At 35.4% G+C, this 27,474-nt stretch overlaps 1 protein-coding gene across 1 annotated transcript; it reads left to right on the top strand.

The window, feature by feature from the left end:
* The first annotated feature begins 489 nt into the window (after positions 1-489).
* On the top strand, positions 490-26,808 carry stx (ubiquitin-like domain-containing protein stuxnet). The gene is made up of 7 exons (XM_089864171.1): positions 490-1,163; positions 16,024-16,111; positions 16,203-16,259; positions 18,498-19,115; positions 20,608-20,695; positions 20,754-20,966; positions 22,111-26,808. The coding sequence occupies exons 1-7, from the start codon at positions 901-903 to the stop codon at positions 22,350-22,352; spliced, it is 1,569 nt and encodes a 522-aa protein (XP_089720297.1). The 5' UTR covers positions 490-900; the 3' UTR covers positions 22,353-26,808.
* The last annotated feature ends 666 nt before the right edge of the window (positions 26,809-27,474 follow it).

Below are 27,474 nucleotides of genomic sequence, written 5' to 3' on the forward strand. Positions count from 1 at the left end.
ATATTGGAATTACGGCAATTACCTAACCAGTATGTTGACTCCGATGCATTTGATAAGATTAGTACGTTGGTTTTTTTCGTTTGAGCCCCATGTCTTTGACCTAGCTCAATTGATAGCAGCTCGCGCCAAGTGGCCAAACGGACAGGTCATGAATGAAGGTTATGAAATCCTTCTACTATGGTGGCACAATAAAAATTAGCCTCTATAGTAATTTGATGATCACATAAAGATCTTCGAAATTTAAATTTTATTGCTGCTAATTTGATGGTTTTAAGAAAAATATCAAATTATTTTCGTTTTAAAATTGTTCGCGATAAACTTCATAACTTCATGAAAAGAAAAATATTTTTACACGAGTAAAAACATATTTTTCTAATTTATACGCATCTAAGCATATATCGAGGAAACTTGGAAATATTATTACAGATTTTTGACGTATTTAGAATATTTTCAAAAGACGACCCCTAAGCAAAAAACAACTTCACTTTCAAAGCAAAATCACTCTACCCTCTGACGATATACTGGCTTGGAAATGGACTCGGCTGAATGCTCCTCCAAATAAATGTTTTCAGGGTTAGAAACCACGGCGATACAAGTGTACGACGTCATCGAGAAAATAGGGGCCGCTAGAGGAGCAAACGCGCGCGCACTGTATGGAACATATCGTAAGTGAGAGTAACTTCGTATTCGGTAGAGGAAATTTCTCTCTCTTTGAGTTAGTTTCATTCTACCAACGGAGAAGGAAAGAGATTCGCGAAAGCTGAAACATAGAAGAAGAGAGGGAAAATATAGTCTCGACTAGTCAGGTAATCAGAAGGACGCAAGTAGCCGTCGAAGAAGGAAGGAAAGTTTTGAGCGGCTGTTGCGCAACTACAACGTTCGGTCTAACACACGAGCGTGATGGCTATGGAACGCTCTTCTCACATCGAGCCTGATCGTCACATGGACATTGATTACGTGGCTTCGGAAGCCGAGAGCCTTTTGCCTAACCGGAGCTCCAATAATAGTCGACAATCCTTAATCACGGTCCACATCCTTCCAACAACTGGCGGAGAAATAAAATTACAAGTTTCACCCCAAAGCAAAGTTTCCTCGCTTAAGAATACTATCAGCAGCAAAATTAGACTTCATCGAGACAAAATAGTTCTGTTGCAAAAGAATCGGTAAGATATATTTCTTTTCTTATTTTTGTTTACATGTGAGCTGAGCAGTCTTTGCCGTTAAAGTAGATGCCAATTTGTGTAGTAGGTTCGAATTATTCGAAATCAGTTGTAAAATCATTCCCTTTAACACAACTCCTAACAAAAAGCCATTGTTCAGCAACGACGCTGATAGTAAAGAAAAAACGCCAGCAATATGATTTCAATAAAAAAATCGTCGTTAAAACTAAAAAATCAAGTTAAAAGCGCGACAGTTTACGGCTATATCATAAACAATTTGCCTTGTCGACCTTGTTTGATAGTACTTTCCTCTTCACTTTTGCCAGTCGCGCTCTAGTACGACTCTCTAATTGTAGGCGGATTGTTGAGAAAAAATATTATACACTTCGACGCCAAGTAGAAGTAATTATGAGAAACATCACATTTATAGGGTGGCGCTATCGAAAGTTCTAAGAGTTTCGCGGGCCAGTAGTCTTTTTTGGCCCCTTAGTAATAACCGGAAGAACACCCACTCTTGTTCTTAGAAAATCGGCGCGAAACTCGATTGGGTAGTCCCACGCGCGAACAGGCGCGTGTCAAAACTGTACTCTATGTTGTTCATGTGTCGGGTGTTTCTTTTCAGTTCTCCAGAGGCCTATTTTGATACACCGCAATTTAATAATGATCTAAAGTAATATGTTGGTTTCTATTAAAAATATAAAACATAGTGCTTTTTTCTTTAGCGGCTTTAAATTTCGTTAACAACGCATAGATAATTTTTATCGGGGCTGTAACATCTCGTGGCATTCAGGGAAAATATTGATAAGCTTTCTTAAAACAAAATTCCTATTAAAACAACGGTGAATCGATTTCAGTGTTTTTGGCAATGAAGTAGCATATAATACTAGCAGAGAAATGTTAGCTAAAAGGTCAAAAACATCGCTTGGAAAAAAAAATCTTCGTGTGTTGGGTTGAAAGAGAACCCGATCTCAAAAGGAGCTTAATGATTTGGTTCACCTCGTTTCCGGCGTGCCTCTGACGTCAGCAGGCCCTTGTTTTGACGTCACAAACGACCTACGCGTTCGAGAGAACGCGTCCTTTGAAGCGGAGATGAGCACCGGCAAGGGAGAATAGCGAAACAGAATTTTATTGGTTTTTTGGCAGGAAATATTTTTCGACTTGACCCGTCTAAACTTCAACATCACATTATCTCGTAACTACAAAAAAGGCGGCAACGGAACCAGGTCTAAGCCTTTAATTTCATACTTTTATTTATGAAGTATTTTGAATTACGTCAGTATTATTGGGTTGTTGGACTTGCGAGTGGGTATAACACAGCTGTAGACATCTATAACCTGAAGTAGTACTGCATTATTATGTTATAACTAGTAAGTTGGCCTGCCATATGACGTATCTTGGTTTTTAAACACCTGTCATACCCAAGAGTTTACTTCCTATTATGCTATTAATATATTTATTGTTTTCAAATTATAATATTAAATTCATGTACCTATCTATATACATACCCCATGGTGTGCTGATTTCATTATAATATTCTATCGTACAACATTACAAAATATCTATAATCCAAACGCGGTAGAATGGACCATGCTTTTAAATGACCCGCTGTAAAGGTTGTGCTATTAAAAACAGAGGCTAATTAATATTGGTAATATGGCGTGTCGTGGCACGAAGAGAGGCGAAGCGAGTCGGTTTAGAGGAATTAAATTAAATGGCACCCGACTTGCAGGGCTCCATTTGCTCCTTTTTTCGGTGCCCTTTCTGTGCATTTACAAGGTTACAAGGTTTTTCCCTGCCACGGGTCAGGGAAAAACCTTGAATACATGGAAAAGTCAGGGAATTTAAAAATGGACCGAAAAGGTCAGGGAAAGTCAGGGAATTTTAAAAATTTTAGCCAAGGCAGGGAATTTGATTTTAGTGGGTAAAATTTCCGGGGATAAATCTTTATCGAAAGAGCAATGAAAGTTTCTCCTCATCCTCTCTTATCACAGAGTGAACTCTAGAGCAATCCTTAAAAATGTCTACAATTGTTTTTATAAAGTAAATGCCTTTAAAAAATCTCTTAGACTGTTATTTACAGTTAAAATGTATCTTATTTATTTTGGTGTAACAAATACATTGGAAAACTTAATGTAGAGAGTTTATTTAATTATAAGCAATTAAAACGTGCTGTAAACATTTACACTTTCGGCCTAAAAAGGTCAGTGAAAATCTCAGGAAAAGGCCAGGGAAAACCTGGAATTGTCAGGGAATTTGGTTCTGAAAATTCCGTGGCAAACCTGAACTGGGCATGAATTAAAATGTGAGGTTACAGTTTTCCAACACCAGATTACTGTCAGATCTCAAACATAAAAAATTATAATTTGAAATCATTTTATTGGTAAATGATTCATTACAGTGTTCGCTCTTCAAAAGCACGATAATTCTTAAAGGGCGAATGTCGTGACAAGAAAATATTTTTTACTATTGATATTTATAAATATTGACGAAATTAACAACATAACACTTTTTGATTAATTTTCAAAATGTTTGTATATATTTTAAATAGCTTATGTTTACAATAGGAAAAACAAAAAATTATCGGAAGAAAGGAGTACTGTTAGTATTAACAACAATAGGAAAAAAATTGTTTTATTTCAAAATTAACAAATTAATTTAAATTGAACTGAAGTAATAAAAACTTAACTCTCAAGGAATTGCAGCTATAGGCGGACTTTTTGTTACAGGCAACAGATCTCCCCAAGCTTCCGGTTATGACGTCTTTATTTTCACATTAGAAAAAAGGCGGTGATTAATTTTAAATTCAAACCCTGGCGTCTGCTTCTGCTGCCAGCTTACAAAACAGGCATGAGACGTCCTTTATCCCAGGCTTGTCCTATTACTATTTACTATATTGAAGAGTTTATTTAAAATTAAACTTAACTTATTGACAGTCAATTTTAATAATGATTAAAAAATATATTTTCTATATATTACTCATTAATAGTAGAGATACATTTTTCCGAAGATAAAAGTAAATGTAAAAAAATTCCAAAAGTAACAGTCTAAAACGATGGAATGCTCCTCGTCCTTTTTTAGAAAGTAAAAGTTTAACAGGGTTCGTACACGACCTGGAAAACCTGGAAAAGTCAGGGAAATTGAAAATGGGCCTACAAAGTCAGGGAAATGTCAGGGAAAAATATATTGGTGGGAAATTGATAGTCTGGATAACAGTATAAGGGTGACCAAAAAAGTGTTGTCTGAGACTTGAGCAGAACCCCAAATTCGCGGAGCTCGCTTCGCTCGCTCCTGTTATTTATGATTTACTTATGGTTAAATTTAAACGAATCAATTGGCTTATCTTTATAAAAATGACAACTCGTGCAAAAATGATTCGAGTAAATTTAGATTGGTTTTCATATATTTATGCCTTGTAAGTTATTGCATATGGTCAGGGAAATTTGTGGAATTTAGTCGGGGAAAACCTGGAAAAGTCAGGGAATTTCATTCCAAAAATTTTGTACGAACCCTGCTTAATACCAGTCCGCCAATGGGAAAAACTGGGGAAAATAGGTTTTTCCTAGGAAGATTTTTATCTATTTTAACCACCGGCACTGGGAGAAACCTGCCAACCTATTCCGTTAATTTTCCTCCGATAAATGTGTTTCTGGGAAATTTCGTAAAAACAGATGAATTCCATTAAGTCGTCAGTAATAGTTAATTTCGATTTATTAAATCGATTCTCGTCAAACTTGTCAAAATCACAAATATATTCATCGAACTTCCTTTATACATTCAGACATTTCATCATTTTAGTAATTTTAAAGATTGAATTTGTTTCAAAACTACATCTAAAAGACAAAGCTGAACTTTTTGAGACGAAAGCTCTTTCAGATGATTATATTGGTACATTTTTCTGTTTCAATCGTTTTTATCTTTAATTGCAGATTAATTCCTCGTTTTTTTAATAAGAAATATATTATCTGCAAATAAAACAAATCTGAAAAAGTTCTCATGTCTAGGCATTATTCATTCTTCGGTTTTAATGAAATCCATCAAACGAACAAAACACGTTTTCCATATGAAATTTTATCACTAGCGTCCCCTCCCCCTTTTCTCGAGCCAAGTAAAGACAGCTTTCAATTTCACCTTCTGAGAGTCGAGAGACAGGCGCTCTGTATTTCCAAATATTGTTCAACTATCGGATACCCGGTGCGGGTACTCAAAATATTTATCTGAGATCTTTCTTTGAGAAAGGAAGCCAAGCACTTTCAAATGGGAAAAAATAACTGAAGGGATAAAAGCATACTTCGTTGAAGTGAGGAAAGAAAGAAAGATAGTGAACGAAGTTCATATTTAAAGACAAAGAGAAAGGTGATTCTGATAATGAAATCCAGGACAATGATGATGTACAAATGAAAATTCAGAGCATTAATAGGAACAATATATCGCATATCTAATGTCTAAGTGCAATCACCTAAGTTTAAAACTTAAATGCTTTCGTTGAAAGTACCTCCTCCTTGTTAAGAAATGTCACTCTTTTTTTTTTCTTAAATTATTATTAGTTTGGAATGTGCGTAGGTTCTTGTTTGAAAAATCTTGATAAATTCTCGAAAGACTCGCTCGCTCTTTGATGTGTGGGCCGCAGAATTCTCGATTTCCTTACTTTTCATTAAGATTTTTTGTACAGAGAAATTGATTCGAGCTTTTATACCATAATTATTTTCTCTGTAACGATTCTCGTGCAATTTAGATTATTGGTCTGTTTGGTTCTTGTTTGTTCGAAGTACATTAGCGAGTATAGGAAGAATAACGGGATTAGTTTCATCAAGAAGTGATATCTAGTTATTAGGGAGAAGGTATAAATTGCCCCAATTTCCAGCTTTATCTCCAGTCCAAACGTAGGTCCGGAGTTACTCCCCGCCTCTAAATTACAATCAGCATCTCATTGGTTCTTGAAAACGTACGTCAGCGCGACGCGAATGACGAAAATTAAGTATTTTCTGACTGAGGCGAAATAGCCTGGCCTCCTTTTACGTCCCCCGTTGTATTTTGAAAGGGGGACTGGGACTATGGAGAGCGATTACTTAGGCAGCTTATACCTTCTCCCTAATGAACTAGATATCACTTCTTGGTTTCATACTAAATTTTCAGCCTTAAACTGAGCGGTCTTCGGAGTAAGGACACGCTCATTTCTCCAAATACTGACCTTATAATCACGTGATTCATCCAAAGAACGTAACTTAAGCGCAGTTTGAATACTTTGTCATCCTATTTGTTCGATGGCGTAACTTTAAACTACTTATGACAATGACATTGAACTTCATTTCAACTAGGTCTAACGGCGAACATTCAGCAGAGAAGTCTTTTGGGCACTAATCAACGACGCCTTAGGCAAAATTATTTCCATTAGTTATAATCACTCATTATCCAATGTCATTTGATTCTACCTCAAATTGTACCGCTCTCCGATCCATCCTGCGGAATGTTAGATAACAATCTAAAATTTACGCTCACAATTTTATTAGCTACGTGTCAGATCTCACAGCGACTTTGGTGGAATTTAAAGTTGAATATAAATCTAGAACAGTTACCACCGCGACCCTAGAGACAGCTAGTCTTTATCAGCCATCATTCCCTAACCTCCCACGCCAACACTAAGAATGAATCTATTTCTAATATATATACACGTGGAAACGCTCACCAACGAATTGAAGCGATCCCGTGTTAATTAGAGGTATTGCCACTAGGCATTTAATTACTCTAATAGTACATGTAAATCCAATATTATTTCTGCAAAGCGAAAACACGTTATAGAAAAGTATCTAGAATGGTCGCCGCCGAAACATTCCACCCTGAATATATCCGCCTTTCCCGAAAACTTACAGCTGCTAGCCTGCTATCGTTCAACTCAGGCCTTCAGTTAATATCATGAAACGTTGTCATGATACGCTTTTTGAATAGAACAAAGTTGACTACCCATTTTCTCTATTGGCAGTGGAGGAGCATGGATGATGTAAAGAATAAGAGTCAAAAAGGGGGAGGGTATTGAACAGTGAAGTCGTTTCTGTATCTCACGCGCTCCTACCCCTGCGAGATTTCAGCTAATCCCGTAGGAGCAAGAGGTTCGATTTAGCAGACGTCACTAAACCAATGGCGGCGTAGTAGCCCTCGTTTTTGACTAAATAAATGTGAATTATTTTGTAATAAGAATTAATTTTTAAAATTTTTCCTTTTATATTTAGAAATAAACCGTTCTTTTAAGGTATAATGTTATGCTAGCTGATTTTTTCTTTTATTTGAAACTTCACGGGCAGTGATTGGATTAACAGTTTTTATGGGGAATGATAGTAGTATGTGCATAAAGTATCATTTAAACCCTTACTTTACCAAGACATACTCCTTACACTACACAAAGCTAGATTTAAAAATGGTGTTATTATTTGTCTTGCTATTTTTTTCTTGGGTTCATCTTCTTAGCTTAACTTTTTGAAATAAAAGTTTGAAAATATTTGTTTGTCAAATCGGGACTTGATGTTTCTAAGACAGACGGCTTAGCTCACTACACTAGTTTGAAGCGCTTTATCTTCTTAACTTGTCCAACGACTCAGAGCTGCCGTAACTAGTCCATGCCCAATATTGTCTCAATATGGCATTTGGCGGTTCGAGGATGTGTCGCGTGTTTTAACGCTAAGCGTGTGGTCTCTTGTATACTCTCCTTCCGTAGGAAAGTTCACTTTTCTTTCGAAGTAAAACTGCTTTTTCGTGTATCCAAGTAACGCAAACAAACATGCTCCACACAGAGCATCAACATAAAAGCTAGACTTTAGTTATTACACAAAAAACACGTGTCATAAAAACACATAACACACTGCGAAAAAAAAACGCGTTTTGTTGATAATATTTGTCGACACACGCAAGAGATAAGGATACTAAATATTAGTGAATCGGTTGAAACGCGTGGACGTTATTCTAAAAAGGTTTTTCATATTTCTTACCACCCTGACCCCAAATTGAAAAAAAATCTTTCTTTTAACTTAACAAAAACGTGTCTGCAAAGTTTCATCCATCTAGGTAAAGCGGTTAGGACTGGGCGTTGATTATAAGTTAATTAAGACTTCAACTTATATTGATATAAAAATGTAAAGCATTGACTTTCCCCAAATAAAAAAGGAACTCGTATAAAATTTATTATTTTTCTTTACAGGAAACCTGTTTAATTACATCGAGTGTGAAAAACTTCGTTTATTCGGCCCACTCTTGTTAGCTCGATAGATAAAAGATGATTTTTTCTACATAATATCAAAGAGAATATACCAAGAGGAGCGGAAAGTTTGGTCTTTCACAAGGCTTTTGAAAAGCCCGGCCACGGTTTTGGAGAAACTAGATCCGGTTTTTGTTGATTGGCTAAGCAGCGACGCCTTTTATTGGTTAAATTATGTCGACTACTTATTTTTAGTGGTCACGTGAACAACCGGAACAAGTTTCTCCAAATTCAGAGCCGGTCCCTATTTACAAAGTTTCTGCTCCTCTTGGTATATTCTCTTTGATTATATACCCCTGTAAATTCATTTTGCATGCAGAGCAACATCGCATGGGGTAAACATTAAGATTGAACTACCACGAACGTTTCCAAGCTCTTGTTTATATACATTTTATAATGCATTAAAGTTCATATTCATTAAAGAAAGTGTAGGCCTAGTAAACGTTTTTATAGTTGCAACTGAACTCAGCCCAATTTGGTGCTGATATGTCAACCCAACATTTCCACAATAATATAAATCGCATTAGTCTTATTCCATCTCCATACGGTCAGTTATCAAGTAGTTGGCTTGGAAGAATATGGATAAATCGATTGTGCATGTAAAAACACTTATCTAAAAATTAGTTTCTTAAAGCTTATCTGGACAATTTATCGAAAATATCATGTTTGTATGATATTACCCCCCCTCAACTTATTAAAAGTCATTCGCTAGATATACTCGGGAGGCTCAATTTTAGCGCGAAACTCGGTTACCTTGACGACGAGAGTTTTTTTTAAAGCCTCCTGCAGGTTCAACATCGATTTCCTCGAGACGTAAGAGATTTTGATGCTCTTGCGCATTGTGTACTTTCGTCTCTGTCACGAGAACGTGCGTCATTATGACGTCAAACGTTTCTTGTTTCTCTACGTGATTGAACTCCCTCACAGAGCGCCTTCACCAAACCCTTCCAAAATTCGTCATTCTAAGAGGGCTTCTCTTTGCCTTCTCCCGTCCTCGGGGCATACTCTACTCCACAGCAGTCGCTGGAGAAGAGGAAAACAAGTCAGAGTAGCATCCTTGGTCCAGATTCACGCTTTGCTTTCTACTATATCGTCCTCCCCCGCCTCAAATTTTTACAGTCCCTCTCTTCTCTTGTTTATATTTTATTATCATATCCTAAGTAGCGTAAATTAAGTAATAGGATGAGTTGAAACATTTACTTCTTTGGTTTTTTGCGAGCGTCTTAAATACGAGCAGATTTTATTAGGCTAACTTTTTGCTCGAGAAAAGCGATGCATTCTAATAGTTGTTGCCCGAGAGAAAAATTTTTATTATTTCAAGTTCAAGTTACCATTATGCTTTTCAAATTTAAGGCCAGTTACGTTTGCGAAGAAAAACTGGTTAAGTTTCCATAATAGCCCCATTATTGACATGACCTATTGACCTTTAGCGATATTGAACTGGAGTTTGATATGGCAACGTAAATTTACTTACTTATAAAATAGGTGTTTTTTTTCTGTACGCATACTTTTTTTAATCCCCACTCACAGTTAACCTCCATGACCCTTTTGTTGGCATTTATACTTTGAAAGTTTAGTAAAGAGATACCGGTTTCGTCAAGTAATGATCTCTCTATGTAATTAGTGACTTCGGATGTTTCTGGTGTATACAAACTTCACAGACGAGCTCAAGAAGAATATAGCTTTATTCCTTTTGATATTACTATACATCATAAGAAAATAATATATAGCTCCCTATAAGTATGAAACGTAGTACATTTTCATACTACAGCATTTGCTCCCAAATTTGGCGCGCATACGCTTTTACGCCCCGTGGGAGAAGTTTCGGTACTACGAGTAAAAAAGGGGGCAAAACCACCGCCGCCACCTAAGGTGTCCGCGAAAGGCACGATGGGCCGGGGAAACACAAGATGCTCCTTACCTCGTACCAGGGATAAGGGTGGTGAGATGGATTGGAAATGATGAAGGGCGACCTGCGGCACCGTATCTCTCCCAGTGTACCTCGCGCACGCCCCTACCCTTCGGTAGGCGATTGCCAAGTGCTGCCGCGTAGCGCCATTTTATATGTACGAGAACTAGCTTCTATTTTTAAGATAAAAGGAGCGTCCTTTACAATTACTGAGGATGCTGGGAAGACTACGGTGCCGTAAGTGGGGGTACAGAGGCAACGCTATAGGTATGGAGGTTTCCACTCCATTCCTCTCTCCTACAAGGTCGTACCATGCTCGTACCAATGTTAGGTGCTAGCCTCGTTCGTCAAAGTCTCGCGCCATCTATTAATTTATTATGATAATTTTGACATGTACTTAATCAGTTATAATTATCATAGTAATAACTTCTAGACCTTTAACTATTTAATTACAATATAATATTTGAAAATTTTCTAAGCAAATATTTCATCTTTTTAACGCCAAAAACTCCTAATAGGTGGCATTAGAAACGTTTTACAAATTTCTATGGAAGCAAATGCTGTTTACATGGCTTAAATGGAGAGTTTCATACTTATAGGGAGCTATATATTATTTTCTTATGTATATATTCACTCTGATGCTTTGAACTGCATGGCGTTTCCCATTCACAAGACCCTGCTGCCGGTATCTTTTCGTCTATTTCGTAAGTGGAAAGACGTCAATGTTTGACGTCATTCGGCAAGGAATGGAGCGGGCCAACAACCAAGATTAAATCGAGAAAGCAGCACCGCAGCCCTTTCTGCCCACAACTTCCACAAATCGACGCTATCCTCACTCTCTACCTCGCCAAAAGTTTCTATCGTATCGGAGACGTTTCAAATCAAAACTTCTTTAAACACCGTAGGCATCTTGGCTTATCTTTTTATATTGATCGCCATGGTAACCGTAACTTTTCCAAGTTGCTTAAAAACTGGACAACTTTTCACATTTCGTTTTTCAATAGCTCTTTCTTATCCTATAAGTAATGTCTTACTGAAAATAAACTGAAGATATTAAATACTCAAGAATATTTTATTAAAACAAAAATCACCACCACACACGAAAAAGGGGGCGAGAAATCATCCTTCTATGCCTTTGAACCCAATTTTGGTACCAAAACTTTTCTAAAATTGCCTATTTTTAACTATAGGAGGGGACTATGCAAGCTGTAGGGGTGCTGGGCTTTAGCTTCATGGGAAATCAGTCGAGTATTGTTCCGTATTATTTTTGGGAAGTAATTTTCAATTATTAGCACCACTAATCTTGTTGAAGGAAAGTTTCATTCTGGAGTAGCACAGTGTGAGGTTTTTGTAGCTGTTTAAATATCCCGGAATGCTTTTAATTCTTGGGCATGAGTGTAGTCACCTCTCGGTGGAATTACATTTTAGCCACATCGTACGACGTACATTTAGGATGTCGGTATTACTTCAACCCCCCTGTTGTCGGCGGCGACGTAGTGTTCAAGTACCGCCTTTTGACAGTATAAAGTTTTTTTGTTCGTCATTCAAGAGAGAATGAATGGGAGAGGATTGTGGTGAGGTGATATTTTTCGTGCGTGTGTTTTAAAAAGAAGGGGGTTATAATAGTAAGTTTAAGCGTGCATATAATTGTACTAGTAAGATTAAACATTGTGAATTATGTTTACGTTTGTTCGATATATTTAAAGCAAGAGAGGATTATGGGATTACTATAATTTAAATGGAAGGTGTTATACTCTCCCTTTAATATTTCTATCACCCGTCAAAAATAAGGATTTCACGCTTTCAATCCATCTCACCTATCTCAACATTGAAAGAAATCCAGAGGAGTTTTAAAGGCAAAAGCGAGTATATACTGACGCTTGTGGCCCAGGATATAATGTATTGAAGTAAAGATTACGGTAATAATTTTACCACTGATTAGGGTAGGGAATCGAGAGGCTAATCACTCACATTTTCTGTACTTCTATTATTGGTATTACAGCTATTACTATTATTGTAGCAAAGATTACAGGTAATCGTATTAGAAATGTTAAGGGTAGAGCCTGATGCGCATCGAGGGACTACTCACTCGCGTATTCTGTTTGTGTCGCACTGCTACAATTATAACAGAAGTGCATCTTTTGAAGTTAGGATTACGGGTAATCATTTTACCCCGCTTCGAGAGGCTATTCACTCAAATTTTCTGCACGTCGTTTAAGGGTTAGGCATATGCCATGGGTAATCATTTTACCGCTGTCAAAGGCTTCGCATCTCTCTCAATTTTTCTGTTTATGTCCCACTATGATAATTACAACTGAAATAAATTTATTGAAGTAAGGATTGCGCTTTTAAAGGCTTCGCATCGAGAGACTACTCACTCAATTTTTCTGTTTGTGTCGCACGTTTAAAAATAAAACAGAAATTAATATATTGAAGTTAGGACTACTGGTAAACATTTTAGCACGGTTAAAAGTAGCGCATCGAGGGGTAATTAACAAGAATTTTCTGTATGCCTGTTAAGTACGGTACGATGTGGCTACTATTATGAACCCAGCCCTTGGGCGATCTTGTTTTTTTTATTATTATTTTCATCTTTCTAGAAGTCGACGGTCATATAATGTTATAGCCACCGCTTTAAAAATATCACATATGAAAGTGATAGCCAAATCTGTAACACAGGCCGTACAGAATCCTGCAAAAATTCACAAACAACTTTCCCTGCCATTGTACATTTATCATTCAGAGATGTTTTTCTTCGCCAAAGAGCCTCACAACAATAGTGCTGGGGTCTTGTCGACATTATTTACGTTTTTGCCCTACTCTACAAACTTCCATTTTCCAAAGCCTGTCCCTCTGAACTCCTAAACTCAGCCGGTCAGGGGATTGATATTTAAAGGGACTGGCATCCAAAGAAGTTTTGCGAAAGTTCTAAATTCCTAGCTTTGTTAACCAGTAAATGAAGGTAACTGTCTTTTGACAATAACTGTATTTCGAAGACCTTTTTTTTAAATGTTCCCGGTACTCAGAGCAGTTTGCGTAATTTAGAAAGGCTTTATTAAATAAATTCAACATTGCATTAACAGTTGCAAACACTTTCCTATTGTATAAATTTCTAACAAAGTTGATAGCATGCTGAAAATTATTGCTAATTATATTAATAGTTTTGCTCCGCATGCCTTAAAAACGGCATTTAAACTTAGAGCTCGGCATTTTCGATCAATTATCCACAAATTGGTGGATAACCAATTATTTATAAACAAATTTGTGGATTATAATACGATTTAACATGTAAGTTCTGTGGATAATTTTCGGCTATGGATAAAGATAAAATAAAGTGGATAATTGATCGAAAATGCCGAGCTCTATTTAAACTCAATCATCGTCACACACAAGAAATTTTATATTGAATATGAAACTAATAAAACTTAATAAGTTAATTTTCAAGTTAATAGTTTCAAACCAATCAGAAATTATTAATTTTAACTGCTGTATAGTCTAATTATTATTTAAGAGGCGACATTTTGCAATAACGGAAAAATCTAATTCACTGAATCAGAAGTAAATGAACCGAAGTTTTCAAACTCTAATTGTTCTTTCAGTAAGGACGAATGCCCATTACCCCTTCCACCAATTCGCCGCTGTGTTTGTGTGAGCCTGTCAGGTCTCTGTATAGCGCTGTTAGTACAAGCGCTCTCAGACGGCATATTATAAAACGAATTTAGCGAATTAAATCGGCCATCTACCTAAGCTGTGTTTGTTCCACAGTCGGAAAGAAAAGTTGGGCAAATGAAGTTTTAAAAAGTGGAAATGCAGCATAGTTTTAATTTAGTTTGCAAAGTGACAGCTAAAGATGAAGCGATAACGTGTAATATCAAAGAAATTGTTGGTAAAAAGATTAAGTTTTGCACCAAACCGGATAAGCCTTTTAAGAAACGAATTTCTTAGTAAAAATATTTTCGAATTGAAAGAACGTGTGGACGCTTGATACCCCTAAGGAACAGTATAACTTCCTACAATAAATTCCCTTCCAGTTGCAACTTTATTCATAAAATCATAAATAACGACTTTTCCTAAACTTAGAGCCATTTTACTTATGCTAATTTCTCGATTTCATAATCCCAATGATCTTTATTGGATGGCCCATCAACCTTTTCTTGACCCTCTCCCTAGAATATGGAGATCAAATGCATTGACGGACATAGTTAATAATCCATTCTTTGATAACTTCTGTTCATTTACGTCTGAGTGAATAAAGTTTTTGTGATACCTTATTTCCTTCAAGACTCTAAACACTATTTACCCGATGAAATATCTGCATGAGGTTTTTTAAGAACCTAATCTTTTTTACAATTTCAATATATTCAATGAAATTTTGTTTAACTAAGGGTTAACCATAAAGCTAATACGCCACGACACTATAATATGCCCAACTTTGAACAACTAAACCGCTTCTAAAAGACTCAAACCTTTCCCTAGTGATACTGGAATTTATTAAATAATTGAGACTGCATTAAGAACACAAAAACAAACCACTTTCCGGAATGTATACAATGTTATGGCCAATAACACTCAATACGTTTTTAAATAAAAAATCATAGGATTCTAGTCCATATTTTGGTCTCTGAAATGGTTCTCCCGGTTTACGCACCCATCGAGGGATAACTGAGGATTAAGGCTTCACCTGGTTCTATTGTTAGGTAACAAAACATTAAAATGGCACTCGTGCAACTTTAGACGGAAAAAGAGATCTTGTTTTGGTGTATGAACAGTTCCGACTTAAAATTTACGATGCCTTTCTGGGATATTGGGAGAGCAGGAAGTCTCCTTTTCTTGAACCCCTAACCTGAGCTTCACAGACTCCGCTTCTAGACCATTCACACAGTGACCAGAAAAATGGAAAGCGCAGATGCGTTTCTAACTTACCCAAATTTTTGTTTGGCCTACTTCCTTATAGAGTAGAAACTTGAAATTCAGTACGTATTTTGCTGGGAATCAGAAAATTATGTCAAGAAGGTGAAAAGAGACTTAATTTGAAGCAATTACTAGTCTCTGGTTTTCTCAACAAGTCGCTTCCTACTTCATTTCTACTTGATAAATAGGAATATCAGGCTTATGGTCATAGCCCACAAAAAACGATTTAAAAAATTATTTTGTTGTTCATGATACTTTCGCCTTCTTACTATTAAACCCTTTCGACACAAAAGAGGTGTCAATATCAGGACACACAATGGGTTAACACATTGCTGTCTCTGTTCACTCTCAGGATACAAAACGTCTTCAGCGCAGGCGCCTACAAGTGATATACTATCTACTATATCATCCACATGAAATATTTTAACTATATATATAACATTTGTTGATACAGTTTAAACTACACCAGCCAAGTTTTTATTTGTTGTTATGACTTTTACGATCGGAATTATGACTTAATTCTTTCCAAAAGCTGTACAACATTGAAAATCCACACAAAATTTATTTTTCAAAAACCTAACAGTGGCCAGTATTACGAGTTGGTAATTGTTCGGACCCTCCCCCTTTCTCATTAAGTTTGTGCTTTAGCTTCGATTGACTAAATCTCTTGTTGATTTTTCATTAAACCTAAAAAATTAAAGCTTCCAAAATTTAGTTCATTGTTAGTTTTTTTCATCATATCATAGGCATAGTTACCAAAACACCCTGGTTAAACTTATTTTTTAATCGTATCATTACAGACAATTAACGGAGGGTACGCTACAAGATAATTTAGTTACTGACGGGGCAAGACTAATTCTTGTGCCATGCGTAGAAGCTGGATTATTGGTAGGCGGAAACTTGTTTCTTTGTGTAACTACATGCCAGAAATTTTGGGTTCTGATGAGATAACAATTATGGCTTTTTTTTCGTATTACAGACAGTTCGGCCGGAGCACAGCGTTCTCAAAGCTTTGAATAGCCTAACTGATGCTCAAGTAAGCATAAATATTCCACTGCTTAATTGTTAACCGCATTTTAACCAATGAATGGAACTATATATACTGAATTTAAAATCGATGTCACCCTCTCGCTGATATATATTTTTTACCACTTTTGTCTTTATAAAATGCCTTAAAGCCTCTCTTTTAGTCATTTTCGGTGGGGGTAATTAAGCACAAAAGTGTAATAATGATTAAAAATGGTTATGCAATCTACAAATCCTTGTTCACAAATAGAAAGTCGGATTATTAGGAAGTCAGTTATGAATTACTTTGAACAATCTCTTCAAAAAAGAGGCAATAAGAGTGGAAAAAAGTGAGTTATGTAGAAGAACAAGCTTTTTTTAATCGATAGGTTTTTTATTTTAAAAAGAACATTTGGTTGATATTTTTCTATTGAAATACTCCGTTCCATTTATTCCATAAATTGCTTTCCCCCACTCTATTCGGGAAAGTAGAGCCTTCATACAACCGGGCTGCCAGGCCTTTAGTGCGGTTTCTGATAGGAGACCGTTCTATATGATTATAAGCACTGAGCGCATTTAGTCTTAGAGCTCGGCATTATCTATTCATGTTCCACTTTATTTTATCTTTATCCATACTCGAAAATTATCCACATGAACTTACATGCTAAATCGTATTATAATCCACAACTTTGTTTATAAATAATCGGTTATCCACCAATTTGTGGATAATGGATAGAAAATGCCGAGCTCTATTTAGTCTTGGCTTTTAAAGTTGCGAAACGGCAAGCTAAAACTTCACTTAAGCGGTTAACCCTTGGCTAAATTTTTCCAAACAAAACCGTCTGCTACTGCCGATAGCCGAAACGCGGTGCACGTTACAGGGCTGCCGGACTAACAGAATGTAAAAATCCACAAAATAGCGAAATCTTGACTAGTCCATTTAGATATTTCTATTTGGTCTTTGTCGACTATTACGGTTTTCCTACCCCCATTAATGGAACGGTGTATTGTAGTAGAAAAACACTCAAGAGTTACTTGTTGTATCATAACCATAATTGTAATACAATAACACAATGAAAATGAGACAAGCCGATAGCTGTTTCTAACCTATCCTAGTGAACTATGATCACAGATTCACGGAATAGCAAGTGTAACGGGGCACAACGAAACCTTCGTGCTGAAAATGAATATCATGTTTGCCTTATTTTGTACAATCAAAATTTCAAGTTAGCCACTATACCTGTTCCCAGTAGGGTATGAAGTATCCATGACATCTCTAAGTGTTTTGTGTTTTTCTTCCACCACAAGCACACACAAACAAACATATATAACAATATTATATATAGCTACTTGTGTGTACCTAAAAATCTTGCATTTTCTTTGCGAGAAAATCTTTCACGATTCCAAGTTTTAAAAACTATCAAAAACTATTACTCGAAATTACTATTCCTATAAAGATCCCTGAAGGACCCTCTTTCTTCATAAAACTAAAATTGAGAGTAAAAGTCGAGTAAAAATAATGTTGGCAAATGATGTTTTGGTGAAAAACGAAGATATGTATTCTGTTCAAATATTTGATGTTTTATATAATTATATCATTAAAACTGAAAACTCAAATTTCTGTTACTTCAGCAAATCGATTTTGTAAATTTATCCTTTACTTTTTAGTGGAATAGTCTTCAAAGGCAGTTTTTATAAATATCTGTTAGAGCTCGGAATTATCTATCCATTATCCACAAATTGGTGGATAACCGATTATTTAAAGTTGTGGATTATAATACGATTTAACATGTAAGTTCTGTAAATGATTTTCGAGTATGGATAAAGATAAAATAACGTGGATAATGGATAGATAATGTCGAGCTCTATTATCTGTTTTGTAAATCTTAATTTAAATCAAGTATGTTGAGGAAGTAACGTGTCTTTTAAACCTTAGCTAAAATCTGTTTAACACCAAAAATCCTAACCTTAACTGAACTATCGCAGCATAATAAATCCAGACCAGGTTCTAGTCTAATCAACTTTATGATCTATGTATATATTCTTGGGTGTGATATACAAGTTTCGGTAAAATGTTGAACTTACAGTTTTAAAAACCACAAAAGTCCAATATAGTTATGCGATGTAAATATACGCAAATGCAATGGAAATTAGTAACACGTTATGGAACAAGTGTAGTTCCATTCCCAGTACTCTAGGAATTGGTTTCATTGGTTGAAATTTAAAGGTCGAATAAGATAAATGAAGTTATACTTATTTTATATTATAGGTTGATAATGTATTGATGGGCCGAGTTCCGCTAAACCTCAGCATGAGGTTGGGAGGTCACATGATGTTCATTCAGCTACAATTGACTACGGCAAGCCAAAGAAAGGAACCAGCAAACCACAGCTCAGCATCGAGCAAAACATTGCACTCTAAATCAACAAACAAGCCATTACACTCAAAACTTCCAGAAAAATTGAACTTACAAATACCATCTTTCATGCCGACGCCGCCTCTGACTCCAACGACTCCCAAGACGTCCGCATCATTCACTCTTCCAAGTTCCCCTCCATGCTCAATACCGACTCCACCATCGTCTCCAGAAACTTTAGACCCACCACCAACATATACGCTAAAGAAGGTTAATGAGTCAGAAATTCAGTCGACGACAATTGGACTTGGTCGATTGAAGCTTCAACATATACTTTCCACCCCTTATGCTGCTCAGAATTTTAGTTCCATTACGAGTGGCAGAGTGGCCACGACAAAACCTCAAGAAACTGTTATCGGAAATCAACAATATAATAAACTCGATGAAGCAAGTAGAAACCTTACGCAAACCCTCAAACAGCTATCATCTGTTGCTCTTGATGGTACAAGCACATCGCCGGAAAAATGCGAGGTAAATAAAATTTGTTGCAAATAAGTCGGAATTTTACTTCCATTGGTTACTTTGTTATTCAAGCTAAAATCTGCTTTGTTAAATTTAAATATCCTTTCTTAAATGAACTGATGGAAGCACTTTCACATATGAGACTCAGATTCGATTTTTAGGCCTTGATTATTATTGATCTTACACTTCAAAAATAAATAGGTCCAATGTTTTAAGCAAGTCTCGTCTGTGATAACTTTAAACAAATGCCGCTTGATGCGCCCATAGTAGGGGTGGAATTAACTGGTCGCTGGTCCGCTGAGCTTAGTAAAAGATAGTCTTAGCTCCACCTTCGTGGAGGAGTTGTAAAATTGTTGTGTAAGCCAACACGTTAGGGGTGCCACAGAAGTCAATATTTGCTTAAAGTCCATTTGTAGACTTTCTGCCATCGAGAAATGAGGTCCCCTGATATATTTGTGACAAAATATTCCCATTATCCTAAACGAAGCATTCCAGAATGTTTTTTTAATCCAGTTCTTTAGAAGAGACCTAATAAAACAGCCCTGAATTTAGACAAAGATCTCAAGAAAAGTAGGCCTAACTGTTGTGTTAGAAGCTAGCTTACAGTCAGTTCTCTCCCTGCCCTGTTCCCAGGTTTTTCACTCGGTGCCACCGGCCTAGATCAAACCCGCTACCCTCTTGCTGCAATGCGAAAGCGATAATCGCCACGACACTACCTCACCCAAAGTGTTTCGAGAAAAAAGTTGAACTCCCCCTTTATGTTTAAGAGGTTTAGCAACCCCCATTTACACATAGGTGCTTTGCAATCATATTGAAAAATGAGGCATTAAGCCTCTGTCTTTTTCAAAAAAGTTATAGAATAAAATTATGGTTTTAAAGCCAATCTGTTAACCGTATATTTCAAAATTGCTGTGTCTTCATTTTTGGATCAAGGGCCAAACATGTTTTATGGGTAATTTTGCATTAGAAACGTGGGCAGCGCTGAAGTTATGCCGAAAATGTTAGCACAATTGCTCGTTAACAATGTGTTTATTCATATTCTCAAGTTCAGGTTATGCTTCGGAATTTAAGCTACAAATATAAATTCTGCTCATGAGGTTTTATACATCATCGCAAAGGTTCTGAATTCTTGTAGTCTTTCTTTCCTATTTTACACCCTAAAAATAGCTTGTCTTTATTGCAAATTGATTACTATATATATGTTTAACCAAACTACCGCTTTACGTTCTGGGGAAAAAATTTGAGGAGTGCGTGGACTAATCGCACACATATTGCCATGTGAAACAGTTTTTTGAAACAGTATTTGAATTACAGGGTGAATGAAAATATTAGAAGAAAAAGGGATGTGAAAGGAAAAAGAATAATCCTGAAGTTTAGAACTTTGCGTTTTTGACTAGAATCTCATAACCTACCTCTGTGTAAAACACTTCGGCTCTATAATGATTTAGTTGGAGGTTTTTTTGATGGATCATGGTCTATAGAAATAGTATTTCTGATCTAGGTTTGTCATTGCTCAAAAGAGAAGAATGGAGCAGTTATCGAAAGTCTATATCATCACGGAAAAGGAATTTACTCAGGAACTTTCGTAGGTAAGTGAAAGCAAATATTAGGGAAATATGGATAGGAATTATACTTCTGCTCTATCAGGGTCGCTTAGCCCGAATCTACAAGATCGAGACGGCCGTCCACGACAAAACATCAGTACTATCATACACATCTTGAACGATCTCCTAGGAGCTTCATTAAATAACCATCCTACCTGTAAATCGAGTTCATGCGGTTCAGACGAAAGTGTAAATAAAACATTCAGCAAAAGATCTTCCACAATAAGCAACGCAGCGCCAGTCTCTCCAGTTACAGGTAGTTATTGTTTGACTAATTTCAATGCCAAAAAACTTAGAGCAATTCTCTTTCAAATCATAAAACTTTAAAAACACTATTAAACATGTTTATTACTTAGTACCAAAAGTGGATGAGGGGAAAAGTATAAAAATGGCCAAAAGTCGCGAGTCATCAGAGTCTCGCCGTAGTTGACCGTTTTATTGGCGTAGCTATACTGGGCCTGCTCACTCCCTTAAAATAGGTCTTGTGTTAATTCGCGGTTACGCGGTTACCGTCGTCTGCTATTGTGTATGCTAGAACTTGCTCGATTTGTGTTTGTAGTCAGGTACTTGAAGGTATAATATGGATTTAAGTAAGGTCATCGAAGCAATAGAAGAGCACAAAAAACTAGATACGTTTAAAACAAATCTCGGTAATTTAGCTATAGCGTGAGCAGCTTGCGTCGTGATGCGCGTGATCGAGTGGTCTATGGTTAAACCAAGGAGCATAAATGTCTAAACTACTTTCAGTTTGAAAGTCCATCAGTCACTAGTAAACTAAATAGTTATTGGCGGAACTTTGATGTCCGCGTTTTTTTACACAGGCTCTATGGTCATTGTCATACTTTCCCTCTCATCCACATTTGTTAGTACGTATAAATACAATAATTTCGAAATTTACCTTGTAAAACGTTAGATATACCGAAAGGTAGGCCTAATTCTATGCCCTTAAAGTTCGCGTTACCAGAAGTATATGGTAGTTCCATGTGATTTGAAGTTCAATAGTATGCAAGACATAAGGCTTAAGCTTAAGCAAAGCTAGTATAACAACGGAAGCGCACACACAGATAGACGACTTTATTATTATTTCTGTATAAATTTTGAGTTGAGAAACAAGACCATCTTAAATATTAAAATAAACATAATTAATATTACATATTTTCTTCGTTAATTATTCACCTTATTGCGCGTTACATCATTGATCAATATTGAGAGACGTGACTAATATTAACTTTTGAAATGCAGCGAACGCCCGTTGTTTTACCTTGCTGAAATCGATAGTGCATAAAGGTTTCGGCCAAGATTTTAGATAAGGATAATTAAATTGTAGAAAACCAAAATTTACAAAATAATAGGTAATAAAGTTTGGTAATTTACAGGAATTTTCTTTTTTGTTCATTCAGATCAAAATCTCAATCACGAAAATAAACTCATTCGTGGTAAAATTGAACAAATACAAACGATGATGGAAGAGCGAAAACAGCGAAGGAAAGCCAGAAGAAACGGTCGTAATTATCCATATGCCAGCCCTTTAAAGACAATTAAAGTACATTCAGAGGACAAAGGCACCACATCATTCGAAATGCAAGGTAACAAAGGTTCATTACCATCGACAGAAAATGACGAAACTAGAATGGAAGTGTAAATAGTGGAGTTCTGAAAAATGCACGTTCGAAAAATTAAAATTGTTACATTTGAGAGCAAACTCGAAATATGTATTTTCTTCCCAAAATGAATTCAATGGAGTTTCGAGAGAACAGTACGTCGTAACTAATTATATTAAAAAATATAAAAAAACTCTTGACGCGTTTGCTGAACTCAATAATATAGGGCGTTTCTCAATTTAAAAATGCCAATGATATTTTAAATATAATCAAAATAAATTATTAAAATAAACGAGTTGAACAATGTAGCGAGTGAATGTTGAGGACATTGTAAAATTAACGTCTATAATTGAACTGTGTTTTTGGTTGAAATTGTTAATGAAATATGCCGAAAAAAAGACTTATAGCACATAAACAGAAGTGAAATAATTTGCAGTATGTATGATCTATACATCTTGTGATTTGCTTGCTTTACTGCCATAATTATCTTTTTGCTCTATAATATCTCAAAATCTAAGTAGCTGAACCTAATCTTGCAAAAAGGAAAATAGTTACAAATTCAAAAAATTTCAATTGATGGAAGGCTAAGGATGTATTTAAGCATTAAACCTCACGTTGTCTCTCCAATACCTGTCAGTAAAAAGCTTATAAGCATAAAAAGCCATACATAAACGACTTTTTAAATCCCTAAAGTAAAGAAGCGATGTATTCGCTATCTCCATACGGAACTTACGAGGAGATTTGGTCTGCCAAGGCTACGGAGCGCGTTCAGCCACTAACTAAAGGCCCCGACAGGCTATGGCAGCAAGGAAGATGGAGATAGGGAAGTTTGGTCAGTATAGGAATCTCTCTTCACGAAATGTAGAAGTTCGCCCGACTTGTATTCGGCGTTAGTTTCAACTGCGCAGACGGCCTATCCTCAGCATGATGCGTGAGAAAAGTGCGGCGCGTGCGCACATGCACATCCACGCTGAAAACAGGATTTTTGGGCGACGGAGTTATAGCGTTAAGCTAGATTCCCACTCGACGGAAAACACGACGGAAACCCGGCAGAAAGGGGTTTGACCGAAAAATCTTTACGCCGAGCCCGACGGAATTTCCGTTCGGTCGGATGTAAGTTGTGTTCTATCTTTTCGGTCGTGTTCGGCGTTACGCCGAGGTCTCAGCCAATGAAATTATCCCAATGAAAACGTCATAAATTTCAAGAGCGCACGCATACGCGAGATCGATTGATAGCCGCCATTTTTTGTGGTTGACCAAGGCTTATCGGCGTAAGTTAAAATCTCTACCGTTGGCTGTGTGATTTCCGTCGGTTTTTTTCGTTCGAGTGGGAATCTAGCTTTACACGAAGCTTCCCTATCTCCATCTTCGTTGATGGCAGCGCCCAGAGAAATACCTCTCGTAAATCCCGTATTGGTTATATGCTGTTATCGTAATTGACGTTATTCCTTTCTGCCAAAGTTCGAAAATGGAAATGAATTCACAACTGAACTTAATATACATGAAAGTGAATAAAGTAAAGAGAGTATGATTAGGAGAACGACAATAATTCACAAGTAATTATATATCTTGCATTGTGAAAATTATTTCAATTCTGATAGATAAGGCAAGATAAAAACCAACGATTAAATATGATACGAATCTTAAATTTCATTCTTCTGTAAATTACAACAATTCATGAAAGTCTAAAATGTAAATAGGTCAACATATTTGTAATTTATTTAAAAGTATAAATATTTGTTTTTAAAAATTTAATATTTCTAGAACTGTTTTAACTCGATATATTAACCAGTATAGAACAATATTTTGAAATGGTAAATTTTTATTAGAAAGCCATGGTTTAAAATTGTAAAAAATAAATATAAACACAAGCCCATCATTTTAAATGAGCTATAGCGGATTTTAATCGTTCCTTTTTAGATGCAGCCGTTATACATAGACATGAAAAAACATAAATAAATTAGACACTTCGATGTTTTAAGTATTAAATATAGTATGTATACACTGTTTTTTAAATCATTGATATTTATTCAATCTGTTTTAAGTGAAGATTTTCGATATTGTTTTGAACACCTTGATCAGTGAGTAGTATGCGATCTCATTTCTGTAAGAAGTATAATACTGATCTTAGAATTTTGCTTAGAATTTGACACGTTAAAGCTAATTTCAGTTTGGTATAGCAGATTAGACTATAAGCGTTCAAAACGTGAGCAACCAAAGAAATTAATGTATGGGTATTATAATCGACGTATTGACACAATAAATTTCCAAGTATTAATTTTAATGTGTTATAATATTTGTATAGACTTTCATTTCATGATTGAACATTTTTCAAGTGTAAAACTAAACTGTTAGGAGTATAAAGTAATTTGAAAGTTGGTTTTGTCGAGGACAGACAATTGTTTGTATTAGATTCTTATTTACAGCTCATTGTAAAAACGTTCTTCTTTGTTCCAAGTCAAGTATTAAATTGCTATTAAAGTATTTTTTTCTTGTGTAGGCGAAGTATACGATAGAAGAAGAACTACAGTATTAAATTGTGTTTGAATGTATTTTAAAATAGTCTTTAATATTTCATTATAACATAAATGAAATTTGATAAGTTAATTGTTTAAAATCGACGCATTCTCTAAAATATGTCAGAATATGCAAAAATCATGGCTTGAATACAAAGAAATTAAAATGGAATGATGGTTTTAGTTTGTAACATATATTGCCGGTGGCAATTGGTGTATTATATAACATATAACAACATTTTCTTCTTTACTTCTAGCACCGATTTATAAAAACCTTCCTGTGCAATGTATCAAGAAATTAAAAAATGTCATTAGTAGAATTTTTGATTTCATTTTGTCTGAATGAATATTTTGAAAGTTTTTGTTACTTAATTACGTCCGATTTATTATCATAATAGCCAATTATTGTTCAATGAATAATCTTTTATTCAGAAAAATTTGTAGTTGGGAAAAACGTTTATTACGGACATGAAAAGAATATACAATCGCAAAAACCAAGACACTATTCAAACGTTACCATTTTCATGTCTTAGTTGTTTTGGTTCAGAAATGTTAATGAATAACCATGCCACTGGAGCTCAGAGCGTAAACATCTTGATTTTCTTATTGACTAGTTATTGACCTGATAAGAATAATTGGAATTGAAATAAGGATTACTTTATCAAATCCAAAAATTTCTTTCGTTGCGCATTGGCTTCATTATGATCCAATATAGATGGGTGGTGTGAACTGAGCCAACACTAAAAAAATCTGATAGAAAATGACTTTTAACGCCGAACTAAGAAGCTCCATCAACAATTTATCCCGTTCAGTGTAACTGAAACTACCCAACTATCGCAAATACGCATAGATATCCAGACTACATTTCATTCAAAATTAAGTCTTTTGAAAACAATATTTCAGATCACTTATTGTTTTGCCTATGTACTTAATAAGTTATAACCAAAGCTCAATTTTTTTATTTAATAAAGTCAGCCGAAAATGACACAGCTTTCGAAATTTAAACAGAATATTTCATAGAACAATATTTAACCACAGAAATTTTTAAATTTTAATAACTATTTATAGCACAAATTTAAAAAGGTTTTCATTGGTTAAATAATGGAAAAAATAGCATACCTGAATTTTAATTCGTGGCAAGAACATAGAAATGTTTCATTGAATGTATATGTATATTATCTGTTTATTAACAAATTCATCGTAGGTAAGCTAACAAATTAATACGTAAATGGCACTGAATATAAAAATCAATAAAACTATTAAAATTAATATTCTCTGCACAATGCTATTTTTTAAAGCCTAGAGAGGTATTTAAGAAAATATTATTTGCTTAATAAGCACAAACTATAACAGATATTTCCAAATTCAGAATATTTCCTATGAAACTTTCTTAATTAGTTTGGTCCATTTATTGCAAATATTGTTTAAACATCATCACATTTCAACGGTTAGTTTCATATTTTCAAAATTTTGGAACTTCAACGTCTGGATAAAGTTTTTGCATAGCGAGACAAGTTGCTGCTGAATGCCTGTAAGTTTATCGATATGTTAAAAACGTATTTGGGAAAAGCAAAACGCTTAGCAAAAATATTTTCATGTTAAAATTAAATAAAACTAGGGATCAATAATAATAAAAATAATATAAATAATATTAATAAATAATTATTATATTAAATAAAAAATATCTATCAGGATTGATAATGGTAAATCAAATGTTATGGCTTAATAATTGTTTCTTGTCGTTAAATCAAATATTATGGCTTAGTAATTGTTTCTTGTCGTTAAGTTTTCCTTTAAGCCCCAGCTATAAATAAATAGATTCTCTGTTACGTTCATCTGAGGTACATATCAAACCTCAAAATGTAATCCATTTCATAATGCAAAACTTAGGCATTGAAAAACTATGCAACACCTTTATTTTTTCAAAAAAAAACCTTTGTATTTTACGTTGCTCAACATATTAAAATTAATTGTCTGTTTACGGATTAATTTTTTTGTGCCCGAAAAATTCCGCTTTGTAGGGAACCTTCCCATTTCTTGTTATAGTGACGCTAACGGAACGGGTCCAATTTGCCTCTAAAAATTCCATCAGGTGCACTCTTTGCTATCATGAAGGTGAGAAATTCTAACCACTCTTTTAAGATTGGTATGTAGTAATACTTTGTAGTATGGTTCTCAACTAGGCCCAAAATATAGGGCTGCAAATAAAAAAAAAACTCATTACCAGGGCCTACAAACTCCAACGATAAAGGTTTCGTAAACGTTACTGCCACCTTAACGCCCTTGCACCTCCTCCCAACTGCCGAAGCCAATAAAAAATCAGACAAAGTTTTCAAATCCTTGCCAAATCCAATGATATATAATACTACAGGCTTCAAAACTGCAAACAATTCTAATTCTGACATTTTTCTAAGAATTGTGTTTCAAAATAATATACCAAAAAGTTACGTAGTTTCGCAGAGAATAATTTTTGAACTAAAATTTCATATCCAATATCAGATATTTATTCAAAACATTATCAATTGTACAGCTTTGAACATCTCTCAATAAAATTTCAGCGCATTTCGACCAGTAGATCCGAAGATCGTGGAAATGCGTCAACATACTAGCTGCAATTATTGTAAAGAGATCTTCAGGATGACTATGA

Source organism: Phalangium opilio, unplaced genomic scaffold, assembly GCF_054372755.1.
Source record: "Phalangium opilio isolate 3A_F unplaced genomic scaffold, DU_Popi_V2 ptg000013l_1, whole genome shotgun sequence".
Lineage (NCBI taxonomy): Eukaryota > Metazoa > Arthropoda > Arachnida > Opiliones > Phalangiidae > Phalangium > Phalangium opilio.

Excerpts from the sequence above, each read along its gene's own strand:
- stx (XM_089864171.1), top strand. The coding sequence starts at position 901 with ATGGCTATGGAACGCTCTTCTCACATCGAGCCTGATCGTCACATGGAC. Across the intron at positions 1,164-16,023 it reads GTTCTGTTGCAAAAGAATCG|ACAATTAACGGAGGGTACGC; the intron begins GTAAGATATATT and ends GTATCATTACAG. Across the intron at positions 16,260-18,497 it reads ATAGCCTAACTGATGCTCAA|GTTGATAATGTATTGATGGG; the intron begins GTAAGCATAAAT and ends TTTATATTATAG.